The 20,633-nt window shown below is 54.2% G+C and overlaps 1 protein-coding gene across 1 annotated transcript in view; it reads left to right on the top strand.

Annotated features, from left to right (window-relative positions):
* ARHGEF37 (Rho guanine nucleotide exchange factor 37) overlaps positions 1-16,510 on the top strand; it is a 61,198-nt gene extending 44,688 nt beyond the window's left edge. Inside the window, exons 7-14 of the mRNA XM_056124592.1 lie at positions 685-815; positions 2,501-2,605; positions 4,984-5,094; positions 5,674-6,003; positions 8,123-8,251; positions 11,053-11,248; positions 13,627-13,805; positions 16,298-16,510. Of these exons, the coding sequence (XP_055980567.1) occupies positions 685-815; positions 2,501-2,605; positions 4,984-5,094; positions 5,674-6,003; positions 8,123-8,251; positions 11,053-11,248; positions 13,627-13,805; positions 16,298-16,507 (1,391 nt within the window). The 3' untranslated portion in view covers positions 16,508-16,510. The remainder of the gene's footprint in view (positions 1-684; positions 816-2,500; positions 2,606-4,983; positions 5,095-5,673; positions 6,004-8,122; positions 8,252-11,052; positions 11,249-13,626; positions 13,806-16,297) is intronic.
* Positions 16,511-20,633: the final 4,123 nt, after the last annotated feature.

Raw genomic sequence — 20,633 nt, 5'->3', positions numbered from 1 at the left:
GTGTGGGGGGGGGTGGGGGGGCAGTCTATGGAGTGACTCCTACTGTCAGCATCCATGCCTTGACCTCTAGTGAGGTCAAGCCAAATGGTGCTGTTATTGGAAGAGAATGGAGATGGAGAAAAAGTTATATAGATGCCCAGGGTAGGAAACTCTGCCTGTCAGGTTTGTAGAACAGAGGGGCCTGGAAGATAAAGGAGCGTCCCAAGTAGAGAGGAACTTGATCACACAGTCGCGACTCTATAATAACAACAACAGCAACATCAACAGCAAAACAACAACAACAACCACAATAATAATATGAATACTGTGGCTATTGGCAGCTAATACCACCAACCTGTTTCTGTGTTCACCACCCGTTGTGGTGCCTCCCCTAGATCTCTAAGGCCGCTACTGTTCCCTCATTTCATGAGCAGAGAAACGAGATCTGTCATTTGCTCTAGGCACAGAGCTGGAAAGGGACAGAGCCACTGTTCAAATCCACAACAGGGTCAGGTGACGTGTCTGTAGACATCTGGCTGAGGGATCTTAGGCAAATTGTCTCAGCTGAGGAAACAGGCCTGAGAAGGGCTGGCGGGGGCTCAGCACACTTCCCCACCCGCTGCGTGGGAAAGGTGTATAAGGCGCCTGGAAGGCGTGTTGGGGTCGGCAGGGGCCCCTTGCCCTACCACTCCTCTGTCCATGCAGCCTCCAAGTACGCCAAGACGGAGTCGCTGACGCTGCGGGAGCGGCTGGCCCGCATCAACACGCACACCCTGTCCAAGAAAACCACGAGGCTGAGCCAGCTGCTGAAGCAGGAGGCGGGGTTGGTGTCGAGGGTGAGTGTGCGGGAGAGAGGTCCTGAATCAGCAAAACAGCGTTTCAGGGGCGTTCCTCCTGTATGTGGTGCCTGTATAGATGCCCCGTCAGAGTGCTCCTGCATGCGGCACCCAGGCAGATGCCCCTCTGTCTTTCTCTCCGTCTGTTTCACTCTCTCCCCTACCTTGCTCCTTTCCTCAGCCTTGGCCAGCCCAGAGCTAATGTGTTCTCTTGAGGGGTGGCTTCGGTCCTTTAGACCTTTCTGCCCTCCCGTAATGGCTGTGGTTGGCGAGCTCAGATCAAGTTGAGACAGCGTCTGGGAGCGCCAGCTTCGGGTGCCAGAGCATTTCAGCCCCTCGCAAGTCTCAGGAACCAGGGAAACCTGGATCTCAGCAGCAGGGGGGCAGGGGTGCGCATTCTGTCCTGGCCACATCCCCCAGGGGGAGACAGCGCAGGGGGCAAGCAGGCATCCTCCAGAGGGGAGGAGGTGATGAAGGTACGTAGGTCGAGGGGTCCTGTGACTCCCCAACATGGCATAGCTGCTCTCTGGGCCCCTTCTAAGTGCCAGGATGGGGCTTTCTCATTGCTGGGGATCAGGGAGCTCATCTCTGGCCTAGCAATCAGCCTCGAACAGCTACTGGCAACAACTCAGGATGTTTGTGGAACTGCTTAAAGCCAAACATTATTTATTTTAGTATTGAATTTTTAAAAATTGTGCATTTTGAGTCCACACCCTGCTGGGCTCAGGGCTCACTCCCGGAGGGACTCAGGGCTCACTCCCGGAGGGATGCCGGGGATTGAACCCAGGGCAGCTGCATACAAGGCAAGTACCCCGCCCACTGAACTGTCAATCTAGCCTCCCTCCCAAACATGATTTGATCCACACAATGAAGTAGGTATTCTTTTTCTGGGGAGCAGTTTTGGGCCTCACCTGGCTGTGCTCAGGAGCTCCTCCTGGCTCTGAGTGACCCCTGACAGTGCTCCCGGGACCGTATATGGAGCTGTGTATTGGCACCTGGGAGGGATATATATGTCACTTGCAAGGCGAGGGCCTTCGCCTTGTGCCCCCTGTCTGGTTCTGAAGCAGATATATTTATTTTTCACATTTGGGGGTGGGGGTGGGGAGGGAGTGGGCCACACTTGGCAGTGCTCAGAGTTTACTCCTGGCTCTGTGCTCAGGGATCACTCCTGGTGAGCTCAGGGGATCCTATGGGGTGCTGGGGGATGAACCTGAGTTGGTGGCATGCAAGGCAAATGCTCTACCCACTGTACGACTGCTCTGGCTCCCACTACTTACATTTTTAAAAACTAGAGGCCAAGCCCTGCAGTGCTGAGGGAAGCATGTGGTTCTGAGGACCCAACTCAGGACCTTGCTGCACGACAGGCTTGTACCGGGCCACTTGAGCTTCCTTCTTGGCTCTTTACAGTCCAGACTCAGGGAGGGTTGGACACTTGCCCAAGGTCCCCCAGCCAGGAAGCACACGGATCCAGACTCCAGTGCCCCTGCATCTACCTGACTCTGTGGTCTGTACCCAAATTGCTCTCCCTGCCTCCAGCTTTGAGCTGGGGGAACTGGCGTTGTGGGGGGGGGGGGGGGCTGAGGGGGCCTGTGGACAGGGGCCCCGGGGGAGCACTTGGGCTGCCAGTGCGGGACCGACACTGCCCTCGTGTGGCTATTCTTGGCCCTCACATGCAAAACTTTCAGACGGAAGACAAGGCATTTGATGAGTTAGAAGAGAAGTTCCAGTGGGTGTCGCTGTGTGTAAACGAGCTGAAGAGTAACGTGGCTGCTTACCTGGATAACCTGGAGGTGAGCATCCTGCGCCAACAGAGGGCAAGTGGGGTTGGGTTCCCGGGGTAGGAAGCACATGGGCTCCTTCGGTCCCTGGGTTCGCTGGGTAAGGAGCATGTGGGCAAGGGCAGCGTCATCCAAAGGCCCCCGATCAACATCCTCAGCCCACAGGATGTCTGACTGTGGCTGTTCTGGTCCTAGTGGGAGCCCAGGCTTCCTAGTGGGCAGATTCGGAATTCACTGGGGTCAGAGCCCTGCAGAGGGTGCCTGCCAGTCCAGCAGGGCACAGAGACTCGGTACCTACAAGGGGACAGCAGCTAAGGTCATTGGGTGCCACACTCAGGTCCACAAGCCCTTATGCCCTGGCGATGCAATTTTCATAAGCCACAGGCATAATGTTTGGAATTTAAATAACTACATGAACGACCGAGTGGATCCTGCTATTTAACTCAGAGAGTTCGTTGCCTTGTAGGGAAGTAAGTGCACACAGGAGATCCAGTTCTGAATTTAAGGGAAACAAAAGCCCTGAAATTTCAGACTTTTAGGTGAAATCTCATGATGCGTCCATGTGAGTAGCTAATTAAAAGCCAACATTTAAATGCTATGCAGGCCCAAGAAAATACATTTCTACCAACTGATTCAGCCCACGGGAACACCAGCTTCCATTCCTAGCCAGCACGGCTCTTTTCTTGCCAGCAGCCCCTTCGTTCTCGTCACGGGTGCTGACTCATACATTCCACTCTGTCCCTTTTAGGCGCCTTTTTTTTTTTTCTCAGTTACATCTATTTGTGCAAGCCAGCTGGGTCAGACTATAACGGGCTCTTGGAGAATGGGAGTTGGTGTGAAGTTATTGGAAGTCAGGAAAGGGAAGGAGGTCTTGATCTCGCCTCCTCTGTGAGGGGCCCTGGTCCATCCTGCCCCCTCTTTGCCCTCCACGGGGAGGGATTGGAACAGCACAGACAGCCAAAAGGAAAGGGAGGGTACTCGAAGCCATGGAATGAAAAAGAACAATGGGGCCTGGAGAGCACAGACAGAGGCACGAGAGAGACACAGCTGCCTCTGCAGGGGGGTGAGGGGGAAGGATGGTTATTTGGGCCCAGAGCCGTAGTACAGCGGGGAGGGCATTTGCCTCACATACAGTCAGCCTGGGTTCCATCCCTGGCATCCCACATGGTCCCCTGAGCACCTCCAGGAGTGATTCCTTAGCAGAACCAGGAGTAACCCATGAGCGTTTCTGGGTGTGACCCCCAAAACAAAACAAAAAAACCCAAAATATGAAGGACTGCATTTCCCTGGACACAGAATTATGCTAGAGATAAACTCTTGGCAAGGAATCCCACAATGAGAAAGGGACTCCCTCTCTTATTCCTCAGTCCTCGCTGACTCGTCTATAAGAGGACCCCAGGGGCCTTCAGCGTGCAGTGACATTCAGACTGAACTCAATCCTCTTGGTAGTTATTATAGCATTCTATTCTTTTTGTTTGTTTTTGTTTTTGCATCACACCCGTCATGCTCAGGGTTTACTCCTGACTTTGCCCTTAAGAATTACTGCTGGGGCTGGACTGAAGTGATAGCACAGCGGGTAGGAGTAGTTCCTGAGTGCATTAGCCAGGAGTAATCCCTGTGCATCACCAGGTGTGACACACACACACACACACACACACACAACACACACACAGAGACAAAGAATTATTCCTGGTTGTGGATTGAATACTGACTGACTGCCTGCAAGGCAAGTGCCCTGCCCACTGTACTATTGCTCAGCCCACATAGAAATGATTCTTACAGGCCTACTTAGAGCAGCCATTGCATGTCTCCCTTCTGGTAGTATTTGAAGGTACCCTCTTTTCTTCCCTTTCTTGCCACAATGGCCAGGTGAGTGGCAGTGCCCACCATGTCATGGAATTCACCAGGAGCTGTATATTAAATTATGAGGCTGGCACACAGACACACACACAGCCAGGGTGCTCATGCACAGTCTTATGGTGCTGCTTCCCAGAGTGTGCTCTGGGTCATACAGACACGTCACTTCCTGGCTCTGGTGCTTGTGCCTCTGTCTATAGTGGTGTTTGCTGGTGGTTCGCACCCTGTCAGCTGTGATGCTCCTGACTGCAGGATAGCTGGAAATGACAGCACGGGGATCCCAGACAGCAGAGATACTGGGCTAGCTGGTCACTCACGGGCTTAAACAGGAATGGTTAGTTGACTACACAGAATATGGACTTGGTGTGTGTGTGTGGGCGGGTGGTGGAGATCACAGCATGGTACGTGGATGTGTGAAGTTCAGAGAGCATCCATCGGGGGTGTGCAGAGCCAGAGCAACCTCTTCGAGGGGCAGTTGGTGCCGGACCAACACTGAAGGCTGTGACTGGCTGTCTCTCGTTTGCACGGTGCAGGCTTTCCTCCGCTTTCAGCCGCAGGACTACGCCCTGGACATGGCCAGCGGCCCCGTGGTGGAGTACTGCTGCCTGGCCAGAGACCTCCAGCTGCAGGCCTTTCCCGAGTTTGTGAGTGGCGCTTCCTCCTCCCGCCTTCATTGTCAGCACGTGGCCAAGCCTGTGATGGATCCTTTCCAGAGCCAGGGCTGCCCTGCCAATCGGCAGGGCAGATTATTATTAGTGGATCGCACTAATAAAAATAGCCCGGCTCCCGTTGATGGAGCTTCTCTCAGCCAGGCACTGCTGCGCTAAGCCCTTTACCGCGCATCGCCTCCTTTAATCCTCACCATGTGAGGGTAGTTACTATTAATAGCCCCATTCTGCAGATCAGGCTGGAGGCTCCCAAGGGCGTGACCTCCCAGTATTTCTACAGCTCACGGCCAAGTTTGGGGCCCCAAGCGCTGTGCCCACCGCACTTCCCACGCTCTGTGTACACTCGCACTGAAATGAGGTCTGCGTGCCTCTCCTGAAACTCTGATATGCTCGCCATAAGCATGGGTTCTGGAGTCAACATGAGCACACTGGGGACCAGGAACGTTAGATAAGAGACTAGAAGTGACAGCAGTGGGTGGGGGAAAGGCTGGCAGTGCCCAGGGCCTGCTCTCTGCCACCTCCAATCCCTGCTCCCCGGCTGCCCTCTGCCCACAGAAGCAGCGTCTGGAAGGCCTGGTGTGGAAGCCTCTGTGCAGCCTGGCCAAAGCCCTGACCGGCCCTCAGAACTTGATCAAGAAGCGCCTGGACAAACTGCTGGACTTCGAGCGGGTGGAAGAGAAGCTGTTAGAAGTGGGGAGTGTGACCTATGAGGAGGACGCAGCTCGGCACACGTACCAGGCGCTCAACTCCCTGCTGGTGGCTGAGCTCCCCCAGTTTAACCAGCTGGCCCTGCAGTGGCTGGGCCACATCCTACGAACTTTTGTGGCACTCCAGGGGGACCTGGTGAAGCAGGTGCTGGAGAAGGCAGAAGGCAGCGCGGCCCAGGTAAAGCCCCACTCCCGCCCCGGTAGTGGGATCCTCTGCTCCCTGACAGAGCATCACAGGCCTGGAGGCAGAGAGGAGAGGTGGGCCTCCAAGCATGCCATCTCCTGCCGTGAATGGGATCAGACCAGGAAAGCGAGGCCAGAACTGGGCCTCCAGGCCCCAGGACCCAGAGCAAAGAAGGCTCTGTTACTGTGGAAAATTATCCCCCAGCAAGCTGTGTTCTGCCTTGCAAGTGTAAACAAAGCTTTGGGATTGGAGATCGCGCTTAGGCAGAGACCGATCCGCGGGGTGAGTGTGTGCAGTGCATGTGGCAGGCCTAGGTTTGCTCTCCAACATTGCACAGGTCCCCAAGCACTGCTGGGAGTCACCTCCCAGCTCAGAGCTAGGAGCAAACACTGCACATCACAGATGTGACCCATTACCCTCTCTTCCGGAAGGAAGGAAGGAAGGACGGGAGGAAGGAAGGGAGGGAAGAAAGGAAAGGAAAGGAAAGGAAAGGAGGGAAGAAAAGAAGGAAGGAAGGAAGGAAAGAAGAAAGAAAGAAAGAAAGAAAGAAAGAAAGAAAGAAAGAAAGAAAATTTTATTTGGAGGTCTTCAAATGCAGGAGTTACAGATTCAGGCGATGTAGGTGCTGGGATGTAGGGGAAAAAATAGAGCTCCAAAAGGTAGAACTCCCTCCTGCAGGCGGAACAATCAGATTATTTCAAGGAGGAAGTAAAGTATGTGGAAGAACGGGATGCCTGCCTGTCCGTCCTGTGATAGATTGTCCCAATTGGAACCCAAGTCAGATAACGTTTGCCTGTTTCCCCGTGAAGTCGGCCAGCATTCCTCTAAATGCCCCAACTGGCAAGATGCTAACTTAAGGAGGGTGGTGTGTGTGATTGCCAAACGGGTCCCTAAGGGTCAGGTGTGGAAGCAGGTATGAATGCCCGTGCCCAAAGAGCAGCTCACTCCATTCCGGGTGCCGGATCCATCCATCCGTCAGTTCTCATTCCCCGAGTCCTGGGTCATCTCTACTCAGGGAAACAGCTGGCTTGCAGCCAGTCCTTGGAATATATTGGAAGTTGGTGACTGATCCCAAGTCCCATCTACACAATAAGGGTTAAGTCCCTCCAACGGGTGTTTCTGTTACTTTTCCTCTTTCTGGAGTCTGAGTATTTACCACGTGCCTATCCAGAAGAGCTGCTTGCTCGCATGATGCCAGCCAACCCTCAGAAGAGCCCCGAAGAGGTGTCACTACTAATGAGCTCGGGGCCACACGTAACAGTATTGGAGGCTACTCCTGGCTCTTAGGTCCTGAGTTTTGGAACGTTCCAGACTGGGGTTGATGTAGGAAAGAGTCCTGCATTGTGCTGGAGCTGAGCAAGTGGGTGACCTCGGAGGACGCCGCCAGGCTGAGAGTCTTGTCCGTTCTGTGCTGGCTCCTGTGCTCTGTGCTCCCCCCGATCAACTTTCCCCGCCCAGTGGCTGCAAGGGAAAATCCTGGAAGAGTTGCTCTCTGCTGCCTGTTCCTTTCCACACCCGTGTCCCTTCCCTCCCACCTCTGCTTGTCTTCTTTTTAAAAATTTATTGTAATTCATTTATTTATTGAAATTGAATCACCGTGAGATACAGAGTCATAAAGCCCTGATCATGGTTGGGTTTCAATCATATGGTATTCCAACACCCGTCCCTCCGCCAGTGTACAGGTCCTACCACCAATGTCCCCAGTTTCCCTCTCGCCACCTTCCCACAACAGGATAACCTCTCAGTGTCTGCACTGCAAACCATAATGCCCCAAAGGGATGAGGGTGGGGGAGAGAGAGAGACAGAGACAGAGTGACAAAGAGACAGAGACAGAGAGAGAGAGAGAGAGAGAGAGAGAGAGAGACAGAGAGAGAGACAGAGAGACAGAGGGACCAGAAAGAGAGACAGAGACAGAGAGAGGGATAGACAGAGACAGACAGAGACAGAGACACAGAGAGACAGAAAAGAGACAGAGAGAGAGAAAAAGAGAGGAGAGGTGCTTCCTTAAAGGAGGCAGGAGGCAGAAGGAAACTGTAGCTGAGATGACCCCCCAGGCTAGCGTGTGTCCTGCCTTCTGAGAAAGGCCTGACTGGCAGTGTCTGTGCCCTCCCAGCTGCCGCACTACCTTGTCTCTGACCTGGACTTCAGGCAGCTGCTGGAGGATACACTAGGCCAGGCGGGAAACCAGCTTCGTTCCTTTCAAGAGAACTTCGAGAAAGTGCTGCCACCTGCCACCATACAAGTAAGTGCTCCTGTCCCTGAGGCTCCCTGCCAGTGGGCTCAGCTCCCCCCTGCCCCCCCGTTGCCCTTCTCCCTGCCCCCCTGTTTCCTGCTACCCATGAAATTGCTTTTTCTGCTCTCTTTTCTTTCTGGGAGCAAGGATGGTGTATGGTGTGTGTGTGTGTGTGTGTGTGTGTGTGTGTGTGTGTGTGTGTGTTTTCACAAGTTCTTATGGCCAGGAGCCATAAGAGAGAAAAGATCTTGGTTCTAAAATAAGAAAACTTGGGACTGGAGCAATAGCACAGCGGGTAGGGCGTTTGCCTTGCACCGTGGCTGACCCAAGTTCGATTCCCAGCATCCCATAGGGTCCCCGGAGCATGCCAGGAATGATTCCTGAGTGCAAAGCCAGGAGTAACTCCTGAGCATCACCGGGTGTGACCCAAAAAGCAAAAAAAAAAAAAAAGAAAGAAAGAAAACTTAAACTTTTTTTTTTTTTCTGGATGGGGGCTGACCTCCCAAATAGTCTTCAGGAGGCCGAGGGGCCTTTTCTTGTTGATTCTCACCAGCTGGGCCTGTGTGTGGCTCAAAGCTCGGCCCTGAGGTGTGGGGGATTACTGGCAGTGCTCAGGGCCCTCCAGGGGGCTGCACTAGGTGATACTTGGGGAACTATGAGGTGCAGGGGATCAAACCTGAACTGGCTGCGTACAAAGCATACACTTTAATCTCTATACTAGCTCTCTGGTCCCCAAACAGTTTTTTGGTCAATTTGATTTTCACAGCGGTAAGGGCGTTTGCCTTGCGTGCAGCCGACCCGGCCGAGCCGGGTTCAATTTCTCCGCCCTTCTCGGAGAGCCTGGCAAGCTACCGAGAGTATCTCGCCGGCACGGCAAAGCCTGGAAAGCTACCCGTGATGTATTCAATATGCCAAACACAGTAACAACAAGTCTCAAAATGAAGACGTTACTGGGCCCGCTTGAGCAAATCAATGAACAACGGGAGGACAGTGTTTGTTTGTTTGTTTGTTTGATTTTGGGGCCACACCCAGTGATGCTCAGGAGTTACTCCTGGCTCTGTGCTCAGAGATCATTCCTGGCAGTGCCAGGGGCGCATAGGGGGTGCTGGGATGGAAACTGAGTCAATTGTGTGCTAGACAAACCCCTACCCTCTGTATTCGCTCTGGTCCTAGACTTTACTAGAAAGCCAAATGACATCAGAAAATGTGCAACTTTTTCCTTTTTTTTTTCCATCAGAATTTACCCTATTTCCTCAACTGACTTCTTTCAGTAGTTGCATGCAAGATGAACAGTCTGAATAAGAATTTATCTAGGTTTTCTTTGTGCAATGGATTTTTTTTTTCAATTGCAAGAAACAGTATTTCAGCAACATTACGGTTCACAAAGCTTTGCTGGCCAAAAGCTCTTTTTGGTAAAGAACTTTTCTCTGCTGTCCAGGACAGCCTGACTTCTAGTCCATGCGGGTCTATTCCTAGAGAGAATGTGATTTGTATGTAGCTGCAGACAGGTCTGAGAAACTGAAAACTGTTATTTGCTGTGAGACTGCAGGGAAGGGCCAGGAGATCACTGCACAGTCCACAGAAGGGGGTGGGGGGCCTGGGACAGAGAGAATGAAGGAATCAGTGGGCTTCCCTCCAAGCCCATCATTCCTGCTGTGGGTGGGGAAAGGCAGACTCCAACTCACACCCCAAACACACCCCTCACTGACACTTGGGGGCCGGGGCTGTGGGGGACCTTGTCTCTTGGGTGCTGAAATAAGGAGCAGGAGCCCTCAGAAGGGGGCCTCCTTTCTCCTTCTTCAAAACACATAAACAGCTTTCTTGTAGGAGAAGCAAGCCCTACTTCTTTGAGAAACCAGAAGGTGTAGAAAAAACAAAATAAAAGAAAGAAATGGAAACATCCTCATTTCAGTATGTGTTTCAGATTGGTTGCAAGAGATTCTCCCTTTCCTGCACTCTCCTCACCTACTCACACACACATACACACACAGAGAGACACACACACTCACAGATGTAGACAAACATACACTCTGCAGAAATACACACAAACACAGACACAAAGATTCAGAGATACACATACAGACACAGAGACAGACAGAAACACAGACGCAGAAATACACAAATGCAGAGAGACACCCAGATGCAGCGAGACACACAAATACAGAGATTCATACAGCGCCGGAGACACACATTGATGCAGAGATACACACAGAGATGCAGATACACATACGTATATAGGGAGAAACTCAGATGCTGGGACACACACACATACAGACCTAGACAGACACACACAGATGCAGAGTAACACACAGAGAGACACATAGACACAGACACACACACACACAGACGTTCACACCCTCTCCTGGACAGGAGCTGTCCTAGATTAGCCTGCTCCCTCTTCCATACACCTTGCAGCTTGTGGGCCACCAACTCAGGGCCACTCCTATCCTGCCATTGGGCTCCCCTGTGCCAGCCCTATGCTAGCTGGGATGCCAATGCAGGCAGCCTGGAGCATGTGTGATGCCCACCGAAGAGGCTGGCATACAGTCCTGTGCCGTCACTTCGCTCCGTGTCATGGGCACAAGGTGGGGCTTGACCCTGAAGTTCTCTGAGTTATTCCAGAGAAGTTTAGGCCTGGGAGAGGTCTCAGCGGTTCCGCCGAAAGTTTCTCCAGAAATGCCTTAGTGTGCTGAGAGCCTGTGTGTGTATCTTTGGGCCCTGCACTTCTGGCGGGCCAGGGCGTGTTTGGGCTGGGGCAGACTCCTGACTCTTCACACCCTGTGTTTGTCTGTCTGTCTGTCCCCACCTAGCCTCTCCCACCAGGCACCGAGCGCCTGATGCAGGCTCTTCTGAGCAGGTACGGCCCCGGGAAGCTGTACCAGCTGACAGGCAACGTCAGCGGGACGGGACCCATGGACCTGACACTACTGCAGGGGCAAGTCGTGGCCCTCCTTCAAAACAGGGATACCAAAGGCAACAGCAGCCGCTGGCTGGTGGACACCGGGGGTAGGTGCGCTTGGCCCCTCCCCTACTCCATCTGGGAAAAGCACCAGTAGTAGCCCATGCTGGGATGGGGATATTGCCGGGCTGGGCTGGCTGTACCACAGAGTGAAAATGCAGGGTCCTGTGTGGTGCGTGGTCAAAGAACTCCCTCAGCTTTGCTGCTGCACACGGGGCGTGCGGAGAGGATGGGACCCCGCCGGGGGCCTCGCAGAGCCCTGAGGTAGGCGGAGCTGGATGGAGGGAACCCCAGCCTTCCTCTGAACACTGGGAAGCCTGGGTCCAGATTGAGAGCAGATGTGTGGGAGTTCAGGTCAGAGCAGTGCATTCCCTGTCCCCCTGAGCTGTTGAGGCCCTTAGCGAGTACTCGATCACTGTGCCCAGGGTGAACAGGCAAGCTGGCCAGAGACCAGTGACATCAAGCGCTCCCGGGGAAGTGGCCCACTGGATCTTCCAAAGTAGGGTACATGATCCACAAGAGGAGGGCTATGTGAGGCTATTGGAAGGGGGTCTAAGGCAGTTTTCTCCATTAGGACAGTTTTGTCATTTAAGTATCTTCATTTGTTTTTGTTTTGACGTGTGTTTGAGGGGAGTTTGTTTTAGGACACACCCAGTGATGCTCAGGGCTTACTCCTATCTCTGTACTCAGGGGACTGTACATGGTGCTGGGGATGGCTGTGTGCCAGGCATGGGGTCTTAACCTCAGTACTGTCTTTCCAACCTGCTTAGTATCTGAATTTGCTTATCTTGGGCCTGTATGATAGCTCAAAGGGTTGGAGTTCAAGCCTGGCAGGAGTAACGCCTTGAATTCAATCTCCAGCACCAGGTGGGGTCCCTAAGCACTGCCATAGCCCTGTTAGCCATCAGCATATCAGCATGACTGGACCTGAGCAAAAACACGTTACTGGGTCCAAGCACTCAACACAGCTGGGTTAAGTATTGTGAGGAACTGACCCCGAGTGCCCTAGTATGGGAGGCCCTCCATATATATATGGGGGGCCATGCCAGAGCAATAGCATAGCAGGTAGGGTATTTGCCTTGCACATGGCCGACCTGGGTTTGATTCTTCCACTCCTCTTGGAGAGCCCAGCAAGCTACCGAGAGTATTCTGCCCGCACCGCAAAGCCTGAAAAGCTCCCCATGACATATTCGATATGCCAAATACAGTAACAAGTCTCACAATGGAGACGTTACTGGTGCCCGCTCAAGCAAATCGATGAACAATGGAAGGACAGTGCTACGGTGTTTTATATATATATATATATATATATATATATATATATATATACACATATACATATATATATACCGCACAATTCTTTTTATTCATGTTATTGTAATAGTACAAGAATGTTTTAAAAAGTGAGTTGATAGTGCTGAAAGGATAGTGCACTGAGTAGGGCATTTACCTAACATGCACACAACCCAAATACCATCCCTAGAACCACGTGGTGCCCTGAGCATCACTGAGTCCAGTCCTAGAGGCCCCTAAGCACCTCCAGGGGCCCCTGGGTAATCCCAGCCACTGCAGCACCACATCCTCAGGCCCTTGCACTGGCCAGAAGTTGCTGGTGGGGATCTCCTGAGTATTAATTGGGAGGATCCCCTGAAACAGAAAAGAAAATGCCTTGATTTAAAAAAAATTAAGATAATAGCACACATGGGGATAAAATCAGAAAAGAACTTTGTGACTCAGGTTGAAAGCAGCTAAGTGGGATTCAAGCCCGGGCTGGGGGCTGGGGGCCAGGGGCCCAGATTACAGCTCAGTCCCTGCTGCCAACTGCAGGTCCTCAGAGAAGAACATCAGAGTTTGGTTCAGCGCTGAAACGGAGGCAGCAGAAAATCAAAGGGAGGCTAGAAAATCAAATGGAGCCCTGATACCTGGCCAGCTCCGGGATTGCAGCAGCTGGTCCTAGGGCATGACTGACAGCACAGAGCAGATACAGCCTGAGAAGGGCCTGGGGCCCTGGAGGAGGAGAAGGGCCCTTTCTTCCCTTCTTTGCTTAGCGTCCACACCGTCCCTGCGCCCCACACTCAGGCTGTCCTGGGAAGGGCAGCAACATGCTCTGGTCTGCCCAAGGGAGAGGGGTGATGGATAGAGCAGGGCCACCAGCCTTTGGGAGCAGTTTTGATTCCACTCTCATGAAGAACCTTTGATGTGTCAGAGCAGTTGTGGGTGGGTGTGCTGCCCCTGTGGGGTGGACATTTGTCCTGGGGTACACAGACAAGATGGACAGTGGGGTGACTTGCTGAGCTCCCCGATGGCCTTTTGGGCCCTGGTAATGGAGATGCTCGTCTGGGACACTCACCTCTGTGGGTTTCTTTTTCCATGGAAAGAGGTAACGGAAATGGCTCGTGTCAGATAACATCCCACCTGTCTCTAGGCCATCGAGGCTATGTGCCTGCCAGGAAGCTGGAGCCATACCAGGCAGTTCCCAGAGAGGAGGAGAGAGGCGGGCTTCCTGATGACACCCGATGTCTCACACCAGAGCCTGCTCCAGCTCCCACACCTGCTGTCCCTGTCACCTCTGGGCCCATCCCCACTGTCCCCACCATGACCCAGGTGAGTCTGGAGAGGGGTGGGTCCCATCTCCCCAGGGATTCTGGACAGGACTTTGATTTTCCTCCCATCTGGTGAGACCTGCACCCTCTGAGCCAGAGCCATGGTTGTGGCTATATCAGTGTCAAGGTTGTAGGAGGGGACAGAGGAAGGAGCCACCACCACTGCCACATTGACAAAAGAGTGAGCACTTTGTTCCCAAGAGTAGGGAAAGTGGAGTCATTCCATCCATCCATTCATCTACCCACCCACCCATCCACCCACCCCTCCATCCATCTACCCCCATCTACCCACCCCCATTCTTTCACCCATCCAGCCATCTATCCATCCCTCCACCCATGCAACCATCCATCCATCTACTTATTCACCCACCCATCTATCTATTCATTTTTGTCTATCCATCCATACATCCAACAGTCTATCCGTCTATCTATCCACCCATCCAACCATCCATCTACCCATGCATCCAATTATTCATCCATCCATAACCCACCCACCCACCCATCCATTTATTCATCCAACCATCCACCTACCCACCCACCCATCTGTCCATCCATCTATCCAACCATCCACCCATCCATCCATCTATCCATCTATCCATCTGTCCGTCCGTCCGTCCATCCATCCACCCACCCATTCACCCATCTACTCATCTAGCCGTCCGTTCTTAAACCACAAGCAAATCTTGATTCCTGCCCTCCTTTCATTTATAATCAGGGCTGGAGAAACAGTCATTAATGAATTGCCATGTTGAATTTGTAACATTAAAGTGTGATAAGTGCCTGAGCTCTGGCAGTGGGGAGGTTCAGGAAAGAGCTTTCTGGAAAAAGGCTGCTGATTCTCAGTTCTGAAATGTGAGATGTTCTCTGGATAAAGGGGGTGTGTTGGGGTATGGAGAGGGAGGTGCTCCCCCCGACTGGGAGAACCCAAATGTGTGTTCAGTCGGTCACCTGTGAAGGGTCAGGAGATAGCTCCCAGAATCCTCAGAGAATCTGGGAGCTGGAAATAGGACAGGACTATGAGAACAGGACCTATCCATGTAGCCAAGCAAGGGGCTCCGGGGGTGACCTGGAGGGGGGAAACATGAATGTCAAAGCAGCACTAATGCGTCAGAGCCCCACAGAAGAGGCGATGCAGAGATCTATCATCAGAGGAGCAGAAAGCAGTGCCATATCCACGAACTACACGACTCTGCCCAGACAAAGGGACAGGCCACAGTCAGGGCTCCCCTGAGATTTCCTGTCCAGGCAAATGAAGTGCATCTGGAGACAGTGGCTGGCAGGTGCCAGGGGAAGTGGAAAGGTGTGACAACTAGCTCATGGGAAACCATGAAGATGTTCTGGGTCCGATTGTGATGATGGCTGGCACAACCGTGCAGATATAGGAATGGTGGTGGCCTAGCTGTGGCCATTTGCATAGGTGTGTGCAGTGGTTTGTGAAGTGAATCTTAAAAAGGTCAAGGACAGGGCGGGCAGTGGAGGGTTGGCAGGGCAGGGGTGGGGCGCTGGTGTGTGGCTGGCAAGGGTATCTGTGGGGCAGAGAAGTCACAGGATGGTCCATGGAGGCTGTGCCCACTGGGATCCACCGCTTGAAGGGACCACACCAATGGCCAAGGAGCCACAGAAGATCCAAGGCGAGGGATGCTGCGAGCCACTGGGATCAGTGTCCAGGGAAGAATCAGGGATGACTGGGCTGGGGAGAGGACCTCAAGTATGGCTACAGTGATGCCTATGGAATCCATCTGTGGCCTTCCAGCACAGCCCTCAGCCAGCGTGCTAGGACTGCCTCTTCCGGACAGCCCCACCATCCAGACTAGACCCACAAGAACCCCAGCAGAAGCAGGGCACAGCCCCTGCCCCCTGAGCAAGGAGTGAGTTTGCCTCTGGCCCCAGCTAGGGCAGACTGGGGAGGTGAGGGGGTCTTTGTGACCTCACCCCGCAGCTCCCACTCAGACTACCCCCCATTTCCTCCTGGCTGTTCAAGGAGCTCAGATGGACGCGTCCTAGTGCTCCTGGCCTGCTTGGTCCAGAGGGGCAGCAGGAAGTGTGAGAAAAGCACCACTGGGCCCCATTTCACCAAGTCCCCTCAGTTCCCCCCCCCAGGGGATGCTTTCTTCCTGCCATTTGGTAGGTGCTGAAGCAGAAGAAATGTTCTTCCTCCCCACCGACATGTTCTACAGGCCAATCAGTGCCTTTCTCTGAAAGGGGATCCTGTTCCTCCCACACACATCCTCTCTCTTCCAAGCTCCACTTCTGGTCTGGGGAGGAAGTGGGGGTTTACTGATCACTGCGCAGCCCCACGGCAGCTACACAGCTTGGGCGCCCCCGTTTGAGGCCAGGATGGCCCCTGTCTCTGCCATGTGGCGGGGTCACTTCTCTGCCTTCTCCGTGCCTCAGTGTCCTTGTCTGGAAGTGGGGCAGGTTGCCCAGCGGTGACTGAGGAGCAGGATGCCAGCCTCCTGACCTGTGGGGTTCCCCCCACCCTTTGTGTTTCAGGTGGTGGTGGCGTACCCCTTTGTGGCCAGAAGCAGCCATGAAGTGAGTCTGCAGGCTGGCCAGCTGGTGACCGTCGTGGAGGCCCAGGACAAGAAGGGGAACCCAGAATGGAGCCTGGTGGAGGTGGATGGGCGGCGGGGCTATGTGCCCTCTGGCTTCCTGGTCCGGGACCTGAGCCCGGCACCCTGGGGCTGGAGTCTCCCCAATTAGTCTCCCCTCACAGCCAAGTATCCCAGGAGTCTGTGAGGTGGTGGTGGCCCTGGGAAGGGCCTGGCCGGTGAGGATTCTGTTCTGACCTGTGTGCTCCCAGGCATGGCTGGCACCGGGGTTCCCTGTGAACTGTGTGCTGTGTGGTCACCGGAGGGACCCACCGACAGTTCCCATCCCACTGAAGTTGGTATAGGGGCCCTAGGTCCTCTCCGTCACCTCCATCTCTCTTTGATCAGACAGTGATCCCTGGAATCCTCCCCTGGGAAAACCTGACCTCGGGACAGCAGGGAGTTCCCAGGACACCGTTGGCTCGGCCAGAGAGTGGGTGGGATCCAGTCATAGTTCTAGAATGTGTGGAGGCATATCGGAGGCAGTTCCAGGGAAGCGGGACTTGGAGGGGTGCCACCCGGGGGGGGGGGGTCATGCTCCAGGCACGGCTTCTGCTGCTGTCTGTGCAACAGGCACAAACGGGCCTGGGAATACGGGGGAGGGCTGGGAAGCAGGTGATGTCAGAGGCCTGGTGGGTGGGAGCTGAGGTAACGGCTGGGCGTCCTGCTCCCCCAAGGGGAGTCACGGGACTTTCTGAGGTTTTCCGGAGGACACCAGGGCCTTAAGGCATCAGTGGGTGTGGTGTCAGGGCTGTGGGGGCTCGGGCATAGGCTGCAGCTTGGGCTGCCCATGCAGACAGGCCTGATTCTAGGCTGTGCAGAGGGATGGGACGCTGGCACTGTGAGGGCTCTTAGGTTAGTGGACACTGCTCTCAGCGTGGTCCCTGGCACCAGCTGGCAGATGGTAGGTTGGCACTGTTAGGCCAGGCCCAGGCTCATTGATCGGCAGGCAGACACTGGGCAGACACACTGCAGGCACACACTGGGCAGACACACTGTAGGTACACGCCGGGCAGACACACTGTAGGTACACACCGGGCAGACACACTGTAGGCACACACTGGACAGAAACATTTCAGGCAGTCACTGGGCGGACACACTGCAGGCACACACTAGACAGACACACTGCAGGCAGACACTGGACAGACACACTGCAGGCACACACTGGGCAGACACACTGTAGGTACACACTGGGCAGACACACTGTAGGCACACATTGGGCAGACACACTGCAGGCAGTCACTGGGCGGACACACTGCAGGCACACACTAGACAGAGACAGACACACTGCAGGCACACACTGGGTAGACACTGCAGGCAGACACTTGGGTAATGTGGGCAGACAGACACTGGGCAGACATGACAGACAGACATTGAGGACAGACACACTGCGGCACACACTGCGGATCACTGCCTGGTCCTTCCTGGCCCCAGCCCCAACTGGCAGAAAGTCTCTGCTCAAGTTAAAACTCCTGCCACCCTGTTCCAGTGTCAGGAAGCCCAAACCCCTCAAAGTAGTTCATGTTCAAGGGAGTCCCACTTCCCCCCAGATGGGGCAGAAAGAAGGGAGGTCCCTGTGATGGGCTCCTCCAGGTGGTCCTTGGGGCGGAGCAAAATCCCAAGACTCAGTGTGCAAAACAGCTCAGTGTAAGGTCCCATGCAGGCGAGTGATGGTGGAGTCAGCCCGAGCCTGAGTGTATTTAGGGACAGGTTGGCGGTTTAGAGTCATGTCCAGGAACATTCCAAGGCAGTGCTTAGAGATGTCAGCTGCCGTTCAGAGGGCTTCGAGGAGGTATGTGCATGGGTGTCCTGTCTGTGACTTAACCCTGCTGGGCGGTAGATGCCAGAGGCCACACAATGCCTAGAGACCAGCTACCAGGCGACTCAACACAATGTACTTTCCCGCTCAGAGCTCTGATACAAGTGGGAACTGAGGAAAGCAAGAGCAAAGCAAAGTGGGGCACTTGTGGGTTCTTACCCCCTACACCAGACCCAGCTGCAGTCATGTCCGAGACCAGGTCCCACCTCGGATTCGGGTGCAGTTCACCTTGGGGCTGTGGCCTCCGAACTCAGAAAGTTCCCCGGGCCCCTCTGGTGTGGTTAGGGTTGGGGACCTCTGCTGCGCCCTCAGGGCTGACGATGAACCCTGGGAAGGGCCCCAGCTTGTGCTGTCTGAGCCCGGCATCAGATCCCAGGCTTCCAATGGCAGCTTTCAGGGAGGGTTGAAGAGGGCACCCTGCCCTGTCAGGTCCCAGAATATCTCTTTAGTGAGTGCCATTAAGCGGGACCTGAGCACCGTTGGATGCTGGTGCTGGCCAAAGGGAGACTGGGAAATGTGCTTGGAATCTGATCTCTCTCGTGAAGGAAAGACAAGAACGTCTGCAGTGGGGGTGAGGCGCACGCTGCTAGAATGTGAGCTGCCTGTCACGCAGGTGGAGAAGGGCTCGCGTTTTCTCCCAGGGATGCCGGAATGTGCCTTCCCCATGTTGCATTGCACTGTGGAACTGAGGCGCTGGTTCTCTGCTTGCCTGAGAACCGCACCGAACTCAGGGAGCACTGCTGGCCGCCAGTGCCTCTCACCTCCCTGCCGAGGGTCGATGCCTGAATCCTGAGTGACCTGATGAGCTCTTGTGAGGCTGCAGCTACACTGTGGGGAATAAAGGACTCGCAGGATGCAACCGTGTTGGGTTTTGTGTGACTCTAACCCGTGTCTCGGATAACCCAGGGTGGTGCTTGTTTAGTAGACATTTGCTCTAGCCAGAACAGCACCTTCTCAGTCTCCGTTCACTGTGTCAGCTGCAACTTTGATTTTTCCTAGGAGTTAGCTGCTGGCGACACAGTGCACACAGGCCCTATTAGGAGAGTGAAGAACCAGTAATGGTAGAACACAGGAAAGGGCTGGCCCCTGACTCAGCATTGGCAGTCAAGACCAGCTTCCTGGAGGTAGTGGTTGAGGGGAGGGCACATGCAAAGTTCAGAGCAAGCACCTAAAACATAGTTCATAGGCTGTGCCTTGGGGTGAGAGGTCAGCATGGCCAAGAGCGTTGGGCTTTGTTCTGAGGGCCTGGGCACGGGCACTGAAGGATTTGAAACAGGCGTGGCTCAGCCGTGGTCATGTTTAGGTAAGTCGGGACTCTTCCAGGTACCTGTCAGGAGTAAGGGAGCTTGGGACCTATCATTGACAGACATCCCCAGGGGGTCAGGGACAGGATGTCTCCTCCAGGGCTGGTCTCAGCCACCTGGGGGAACGAGATGTCCTCATGCTGGCTAGTTTCCTGTCACCTGAAGGCGCTTTGGCCCGGCCCACTATGTGCTGTTGGGCAGCTCTGGGGAGGGGAGGGGCTCCCAGACAGGTGGGGGCCCTGTGGGACTGCAGGGTCAGGGGGAATCAGAGGAAGAGGCGTTGGGGGCGGGGCAAGGGTGGTTCTCTAGGCTTGCTTGGCCACGGGCTAGTGCAGGTGCACTTGTCATGGTTTCCAGGGCCCTGGCCTGCCCACTCCTCTCCACATGAATCCCACTGTCCTTCGGGTGTCCAAGCTCCCGCTCCCGGGGCAAGACCTTATCCGGGATCTGAAAAGCCCAGGAAAATAGCTGGATTCCTTGCTCATTTTTGTTACTGGCAATTTTTGAGCTTTTCTGTTTTTTCATCTGTAAAGTGGGTGCAATGCCTGTTCCCCCATGCAGGGGGAGGTGTGAATGAAACAACCAAGGTTGGTCCTCAGCTGTGCTGTGGGGAGGTGTGCGCATGACCACCAGGTGGCGCCAGGGCTCCGCAGTGGCTGAGGGAGGGCAGACAGGAGAGCGGGACCAGGGGAGAGGGAGGGTGTGAGTGAGTGAGTGTGTGTGTGTGTGTGTGTGTGTGTGTGTGTGTGTGAGAGAGTGTGTGAATGAGAGTGAGTGTGTGTATGTGTGTGTGTGTAGTATGTGTTAATGTGTATGTGAGTGAATGTGAGTGAGTACAAATGTGTGTATGTGTGTTTGTGTATGTACTGAGTGTGAGTGTGTGTGTTAATGTGTATGTGAGTGTGTGTGTGCGAGTGTGCGTGTATGTGAGTGTGTGTGTACTATGTGAGTGTGTGAGTGTGAGTGTTAGTGTGTGTGAATGTGTGTAAGTGTGTGAGTGTGTGAGTGTGTGTGAGTGTGTGTGTGTGTGAGTGTGTGTAAGCAAAGGACAGAGGTCCTGCTGGAAGGTGCCGGTGGCTGTAGGGCCTGCAGGTGCACTGTCTAAAGGAGCAAGG

Source organism: Sorex fumeus, unplaced genomic scaffold (genome assembly GCF_029834395.1).
Source record: "Sorex fumeus unplaced genomic scaffold, SorFum_2.1 ptg000051l, whole genome shotgun sequence".
In the NCBI taxonomy this organism is placed as follows: Eukaryota; Metazoa; Chordata; class Mammalia; order Eulipotyphla; family Soricidae; genus Sorex; species Sorex fumeus.
Note: the sequence above shows the minus strand (reverse complement) of the source record. Positions and strands in the feature narration are given on the sequence as shown.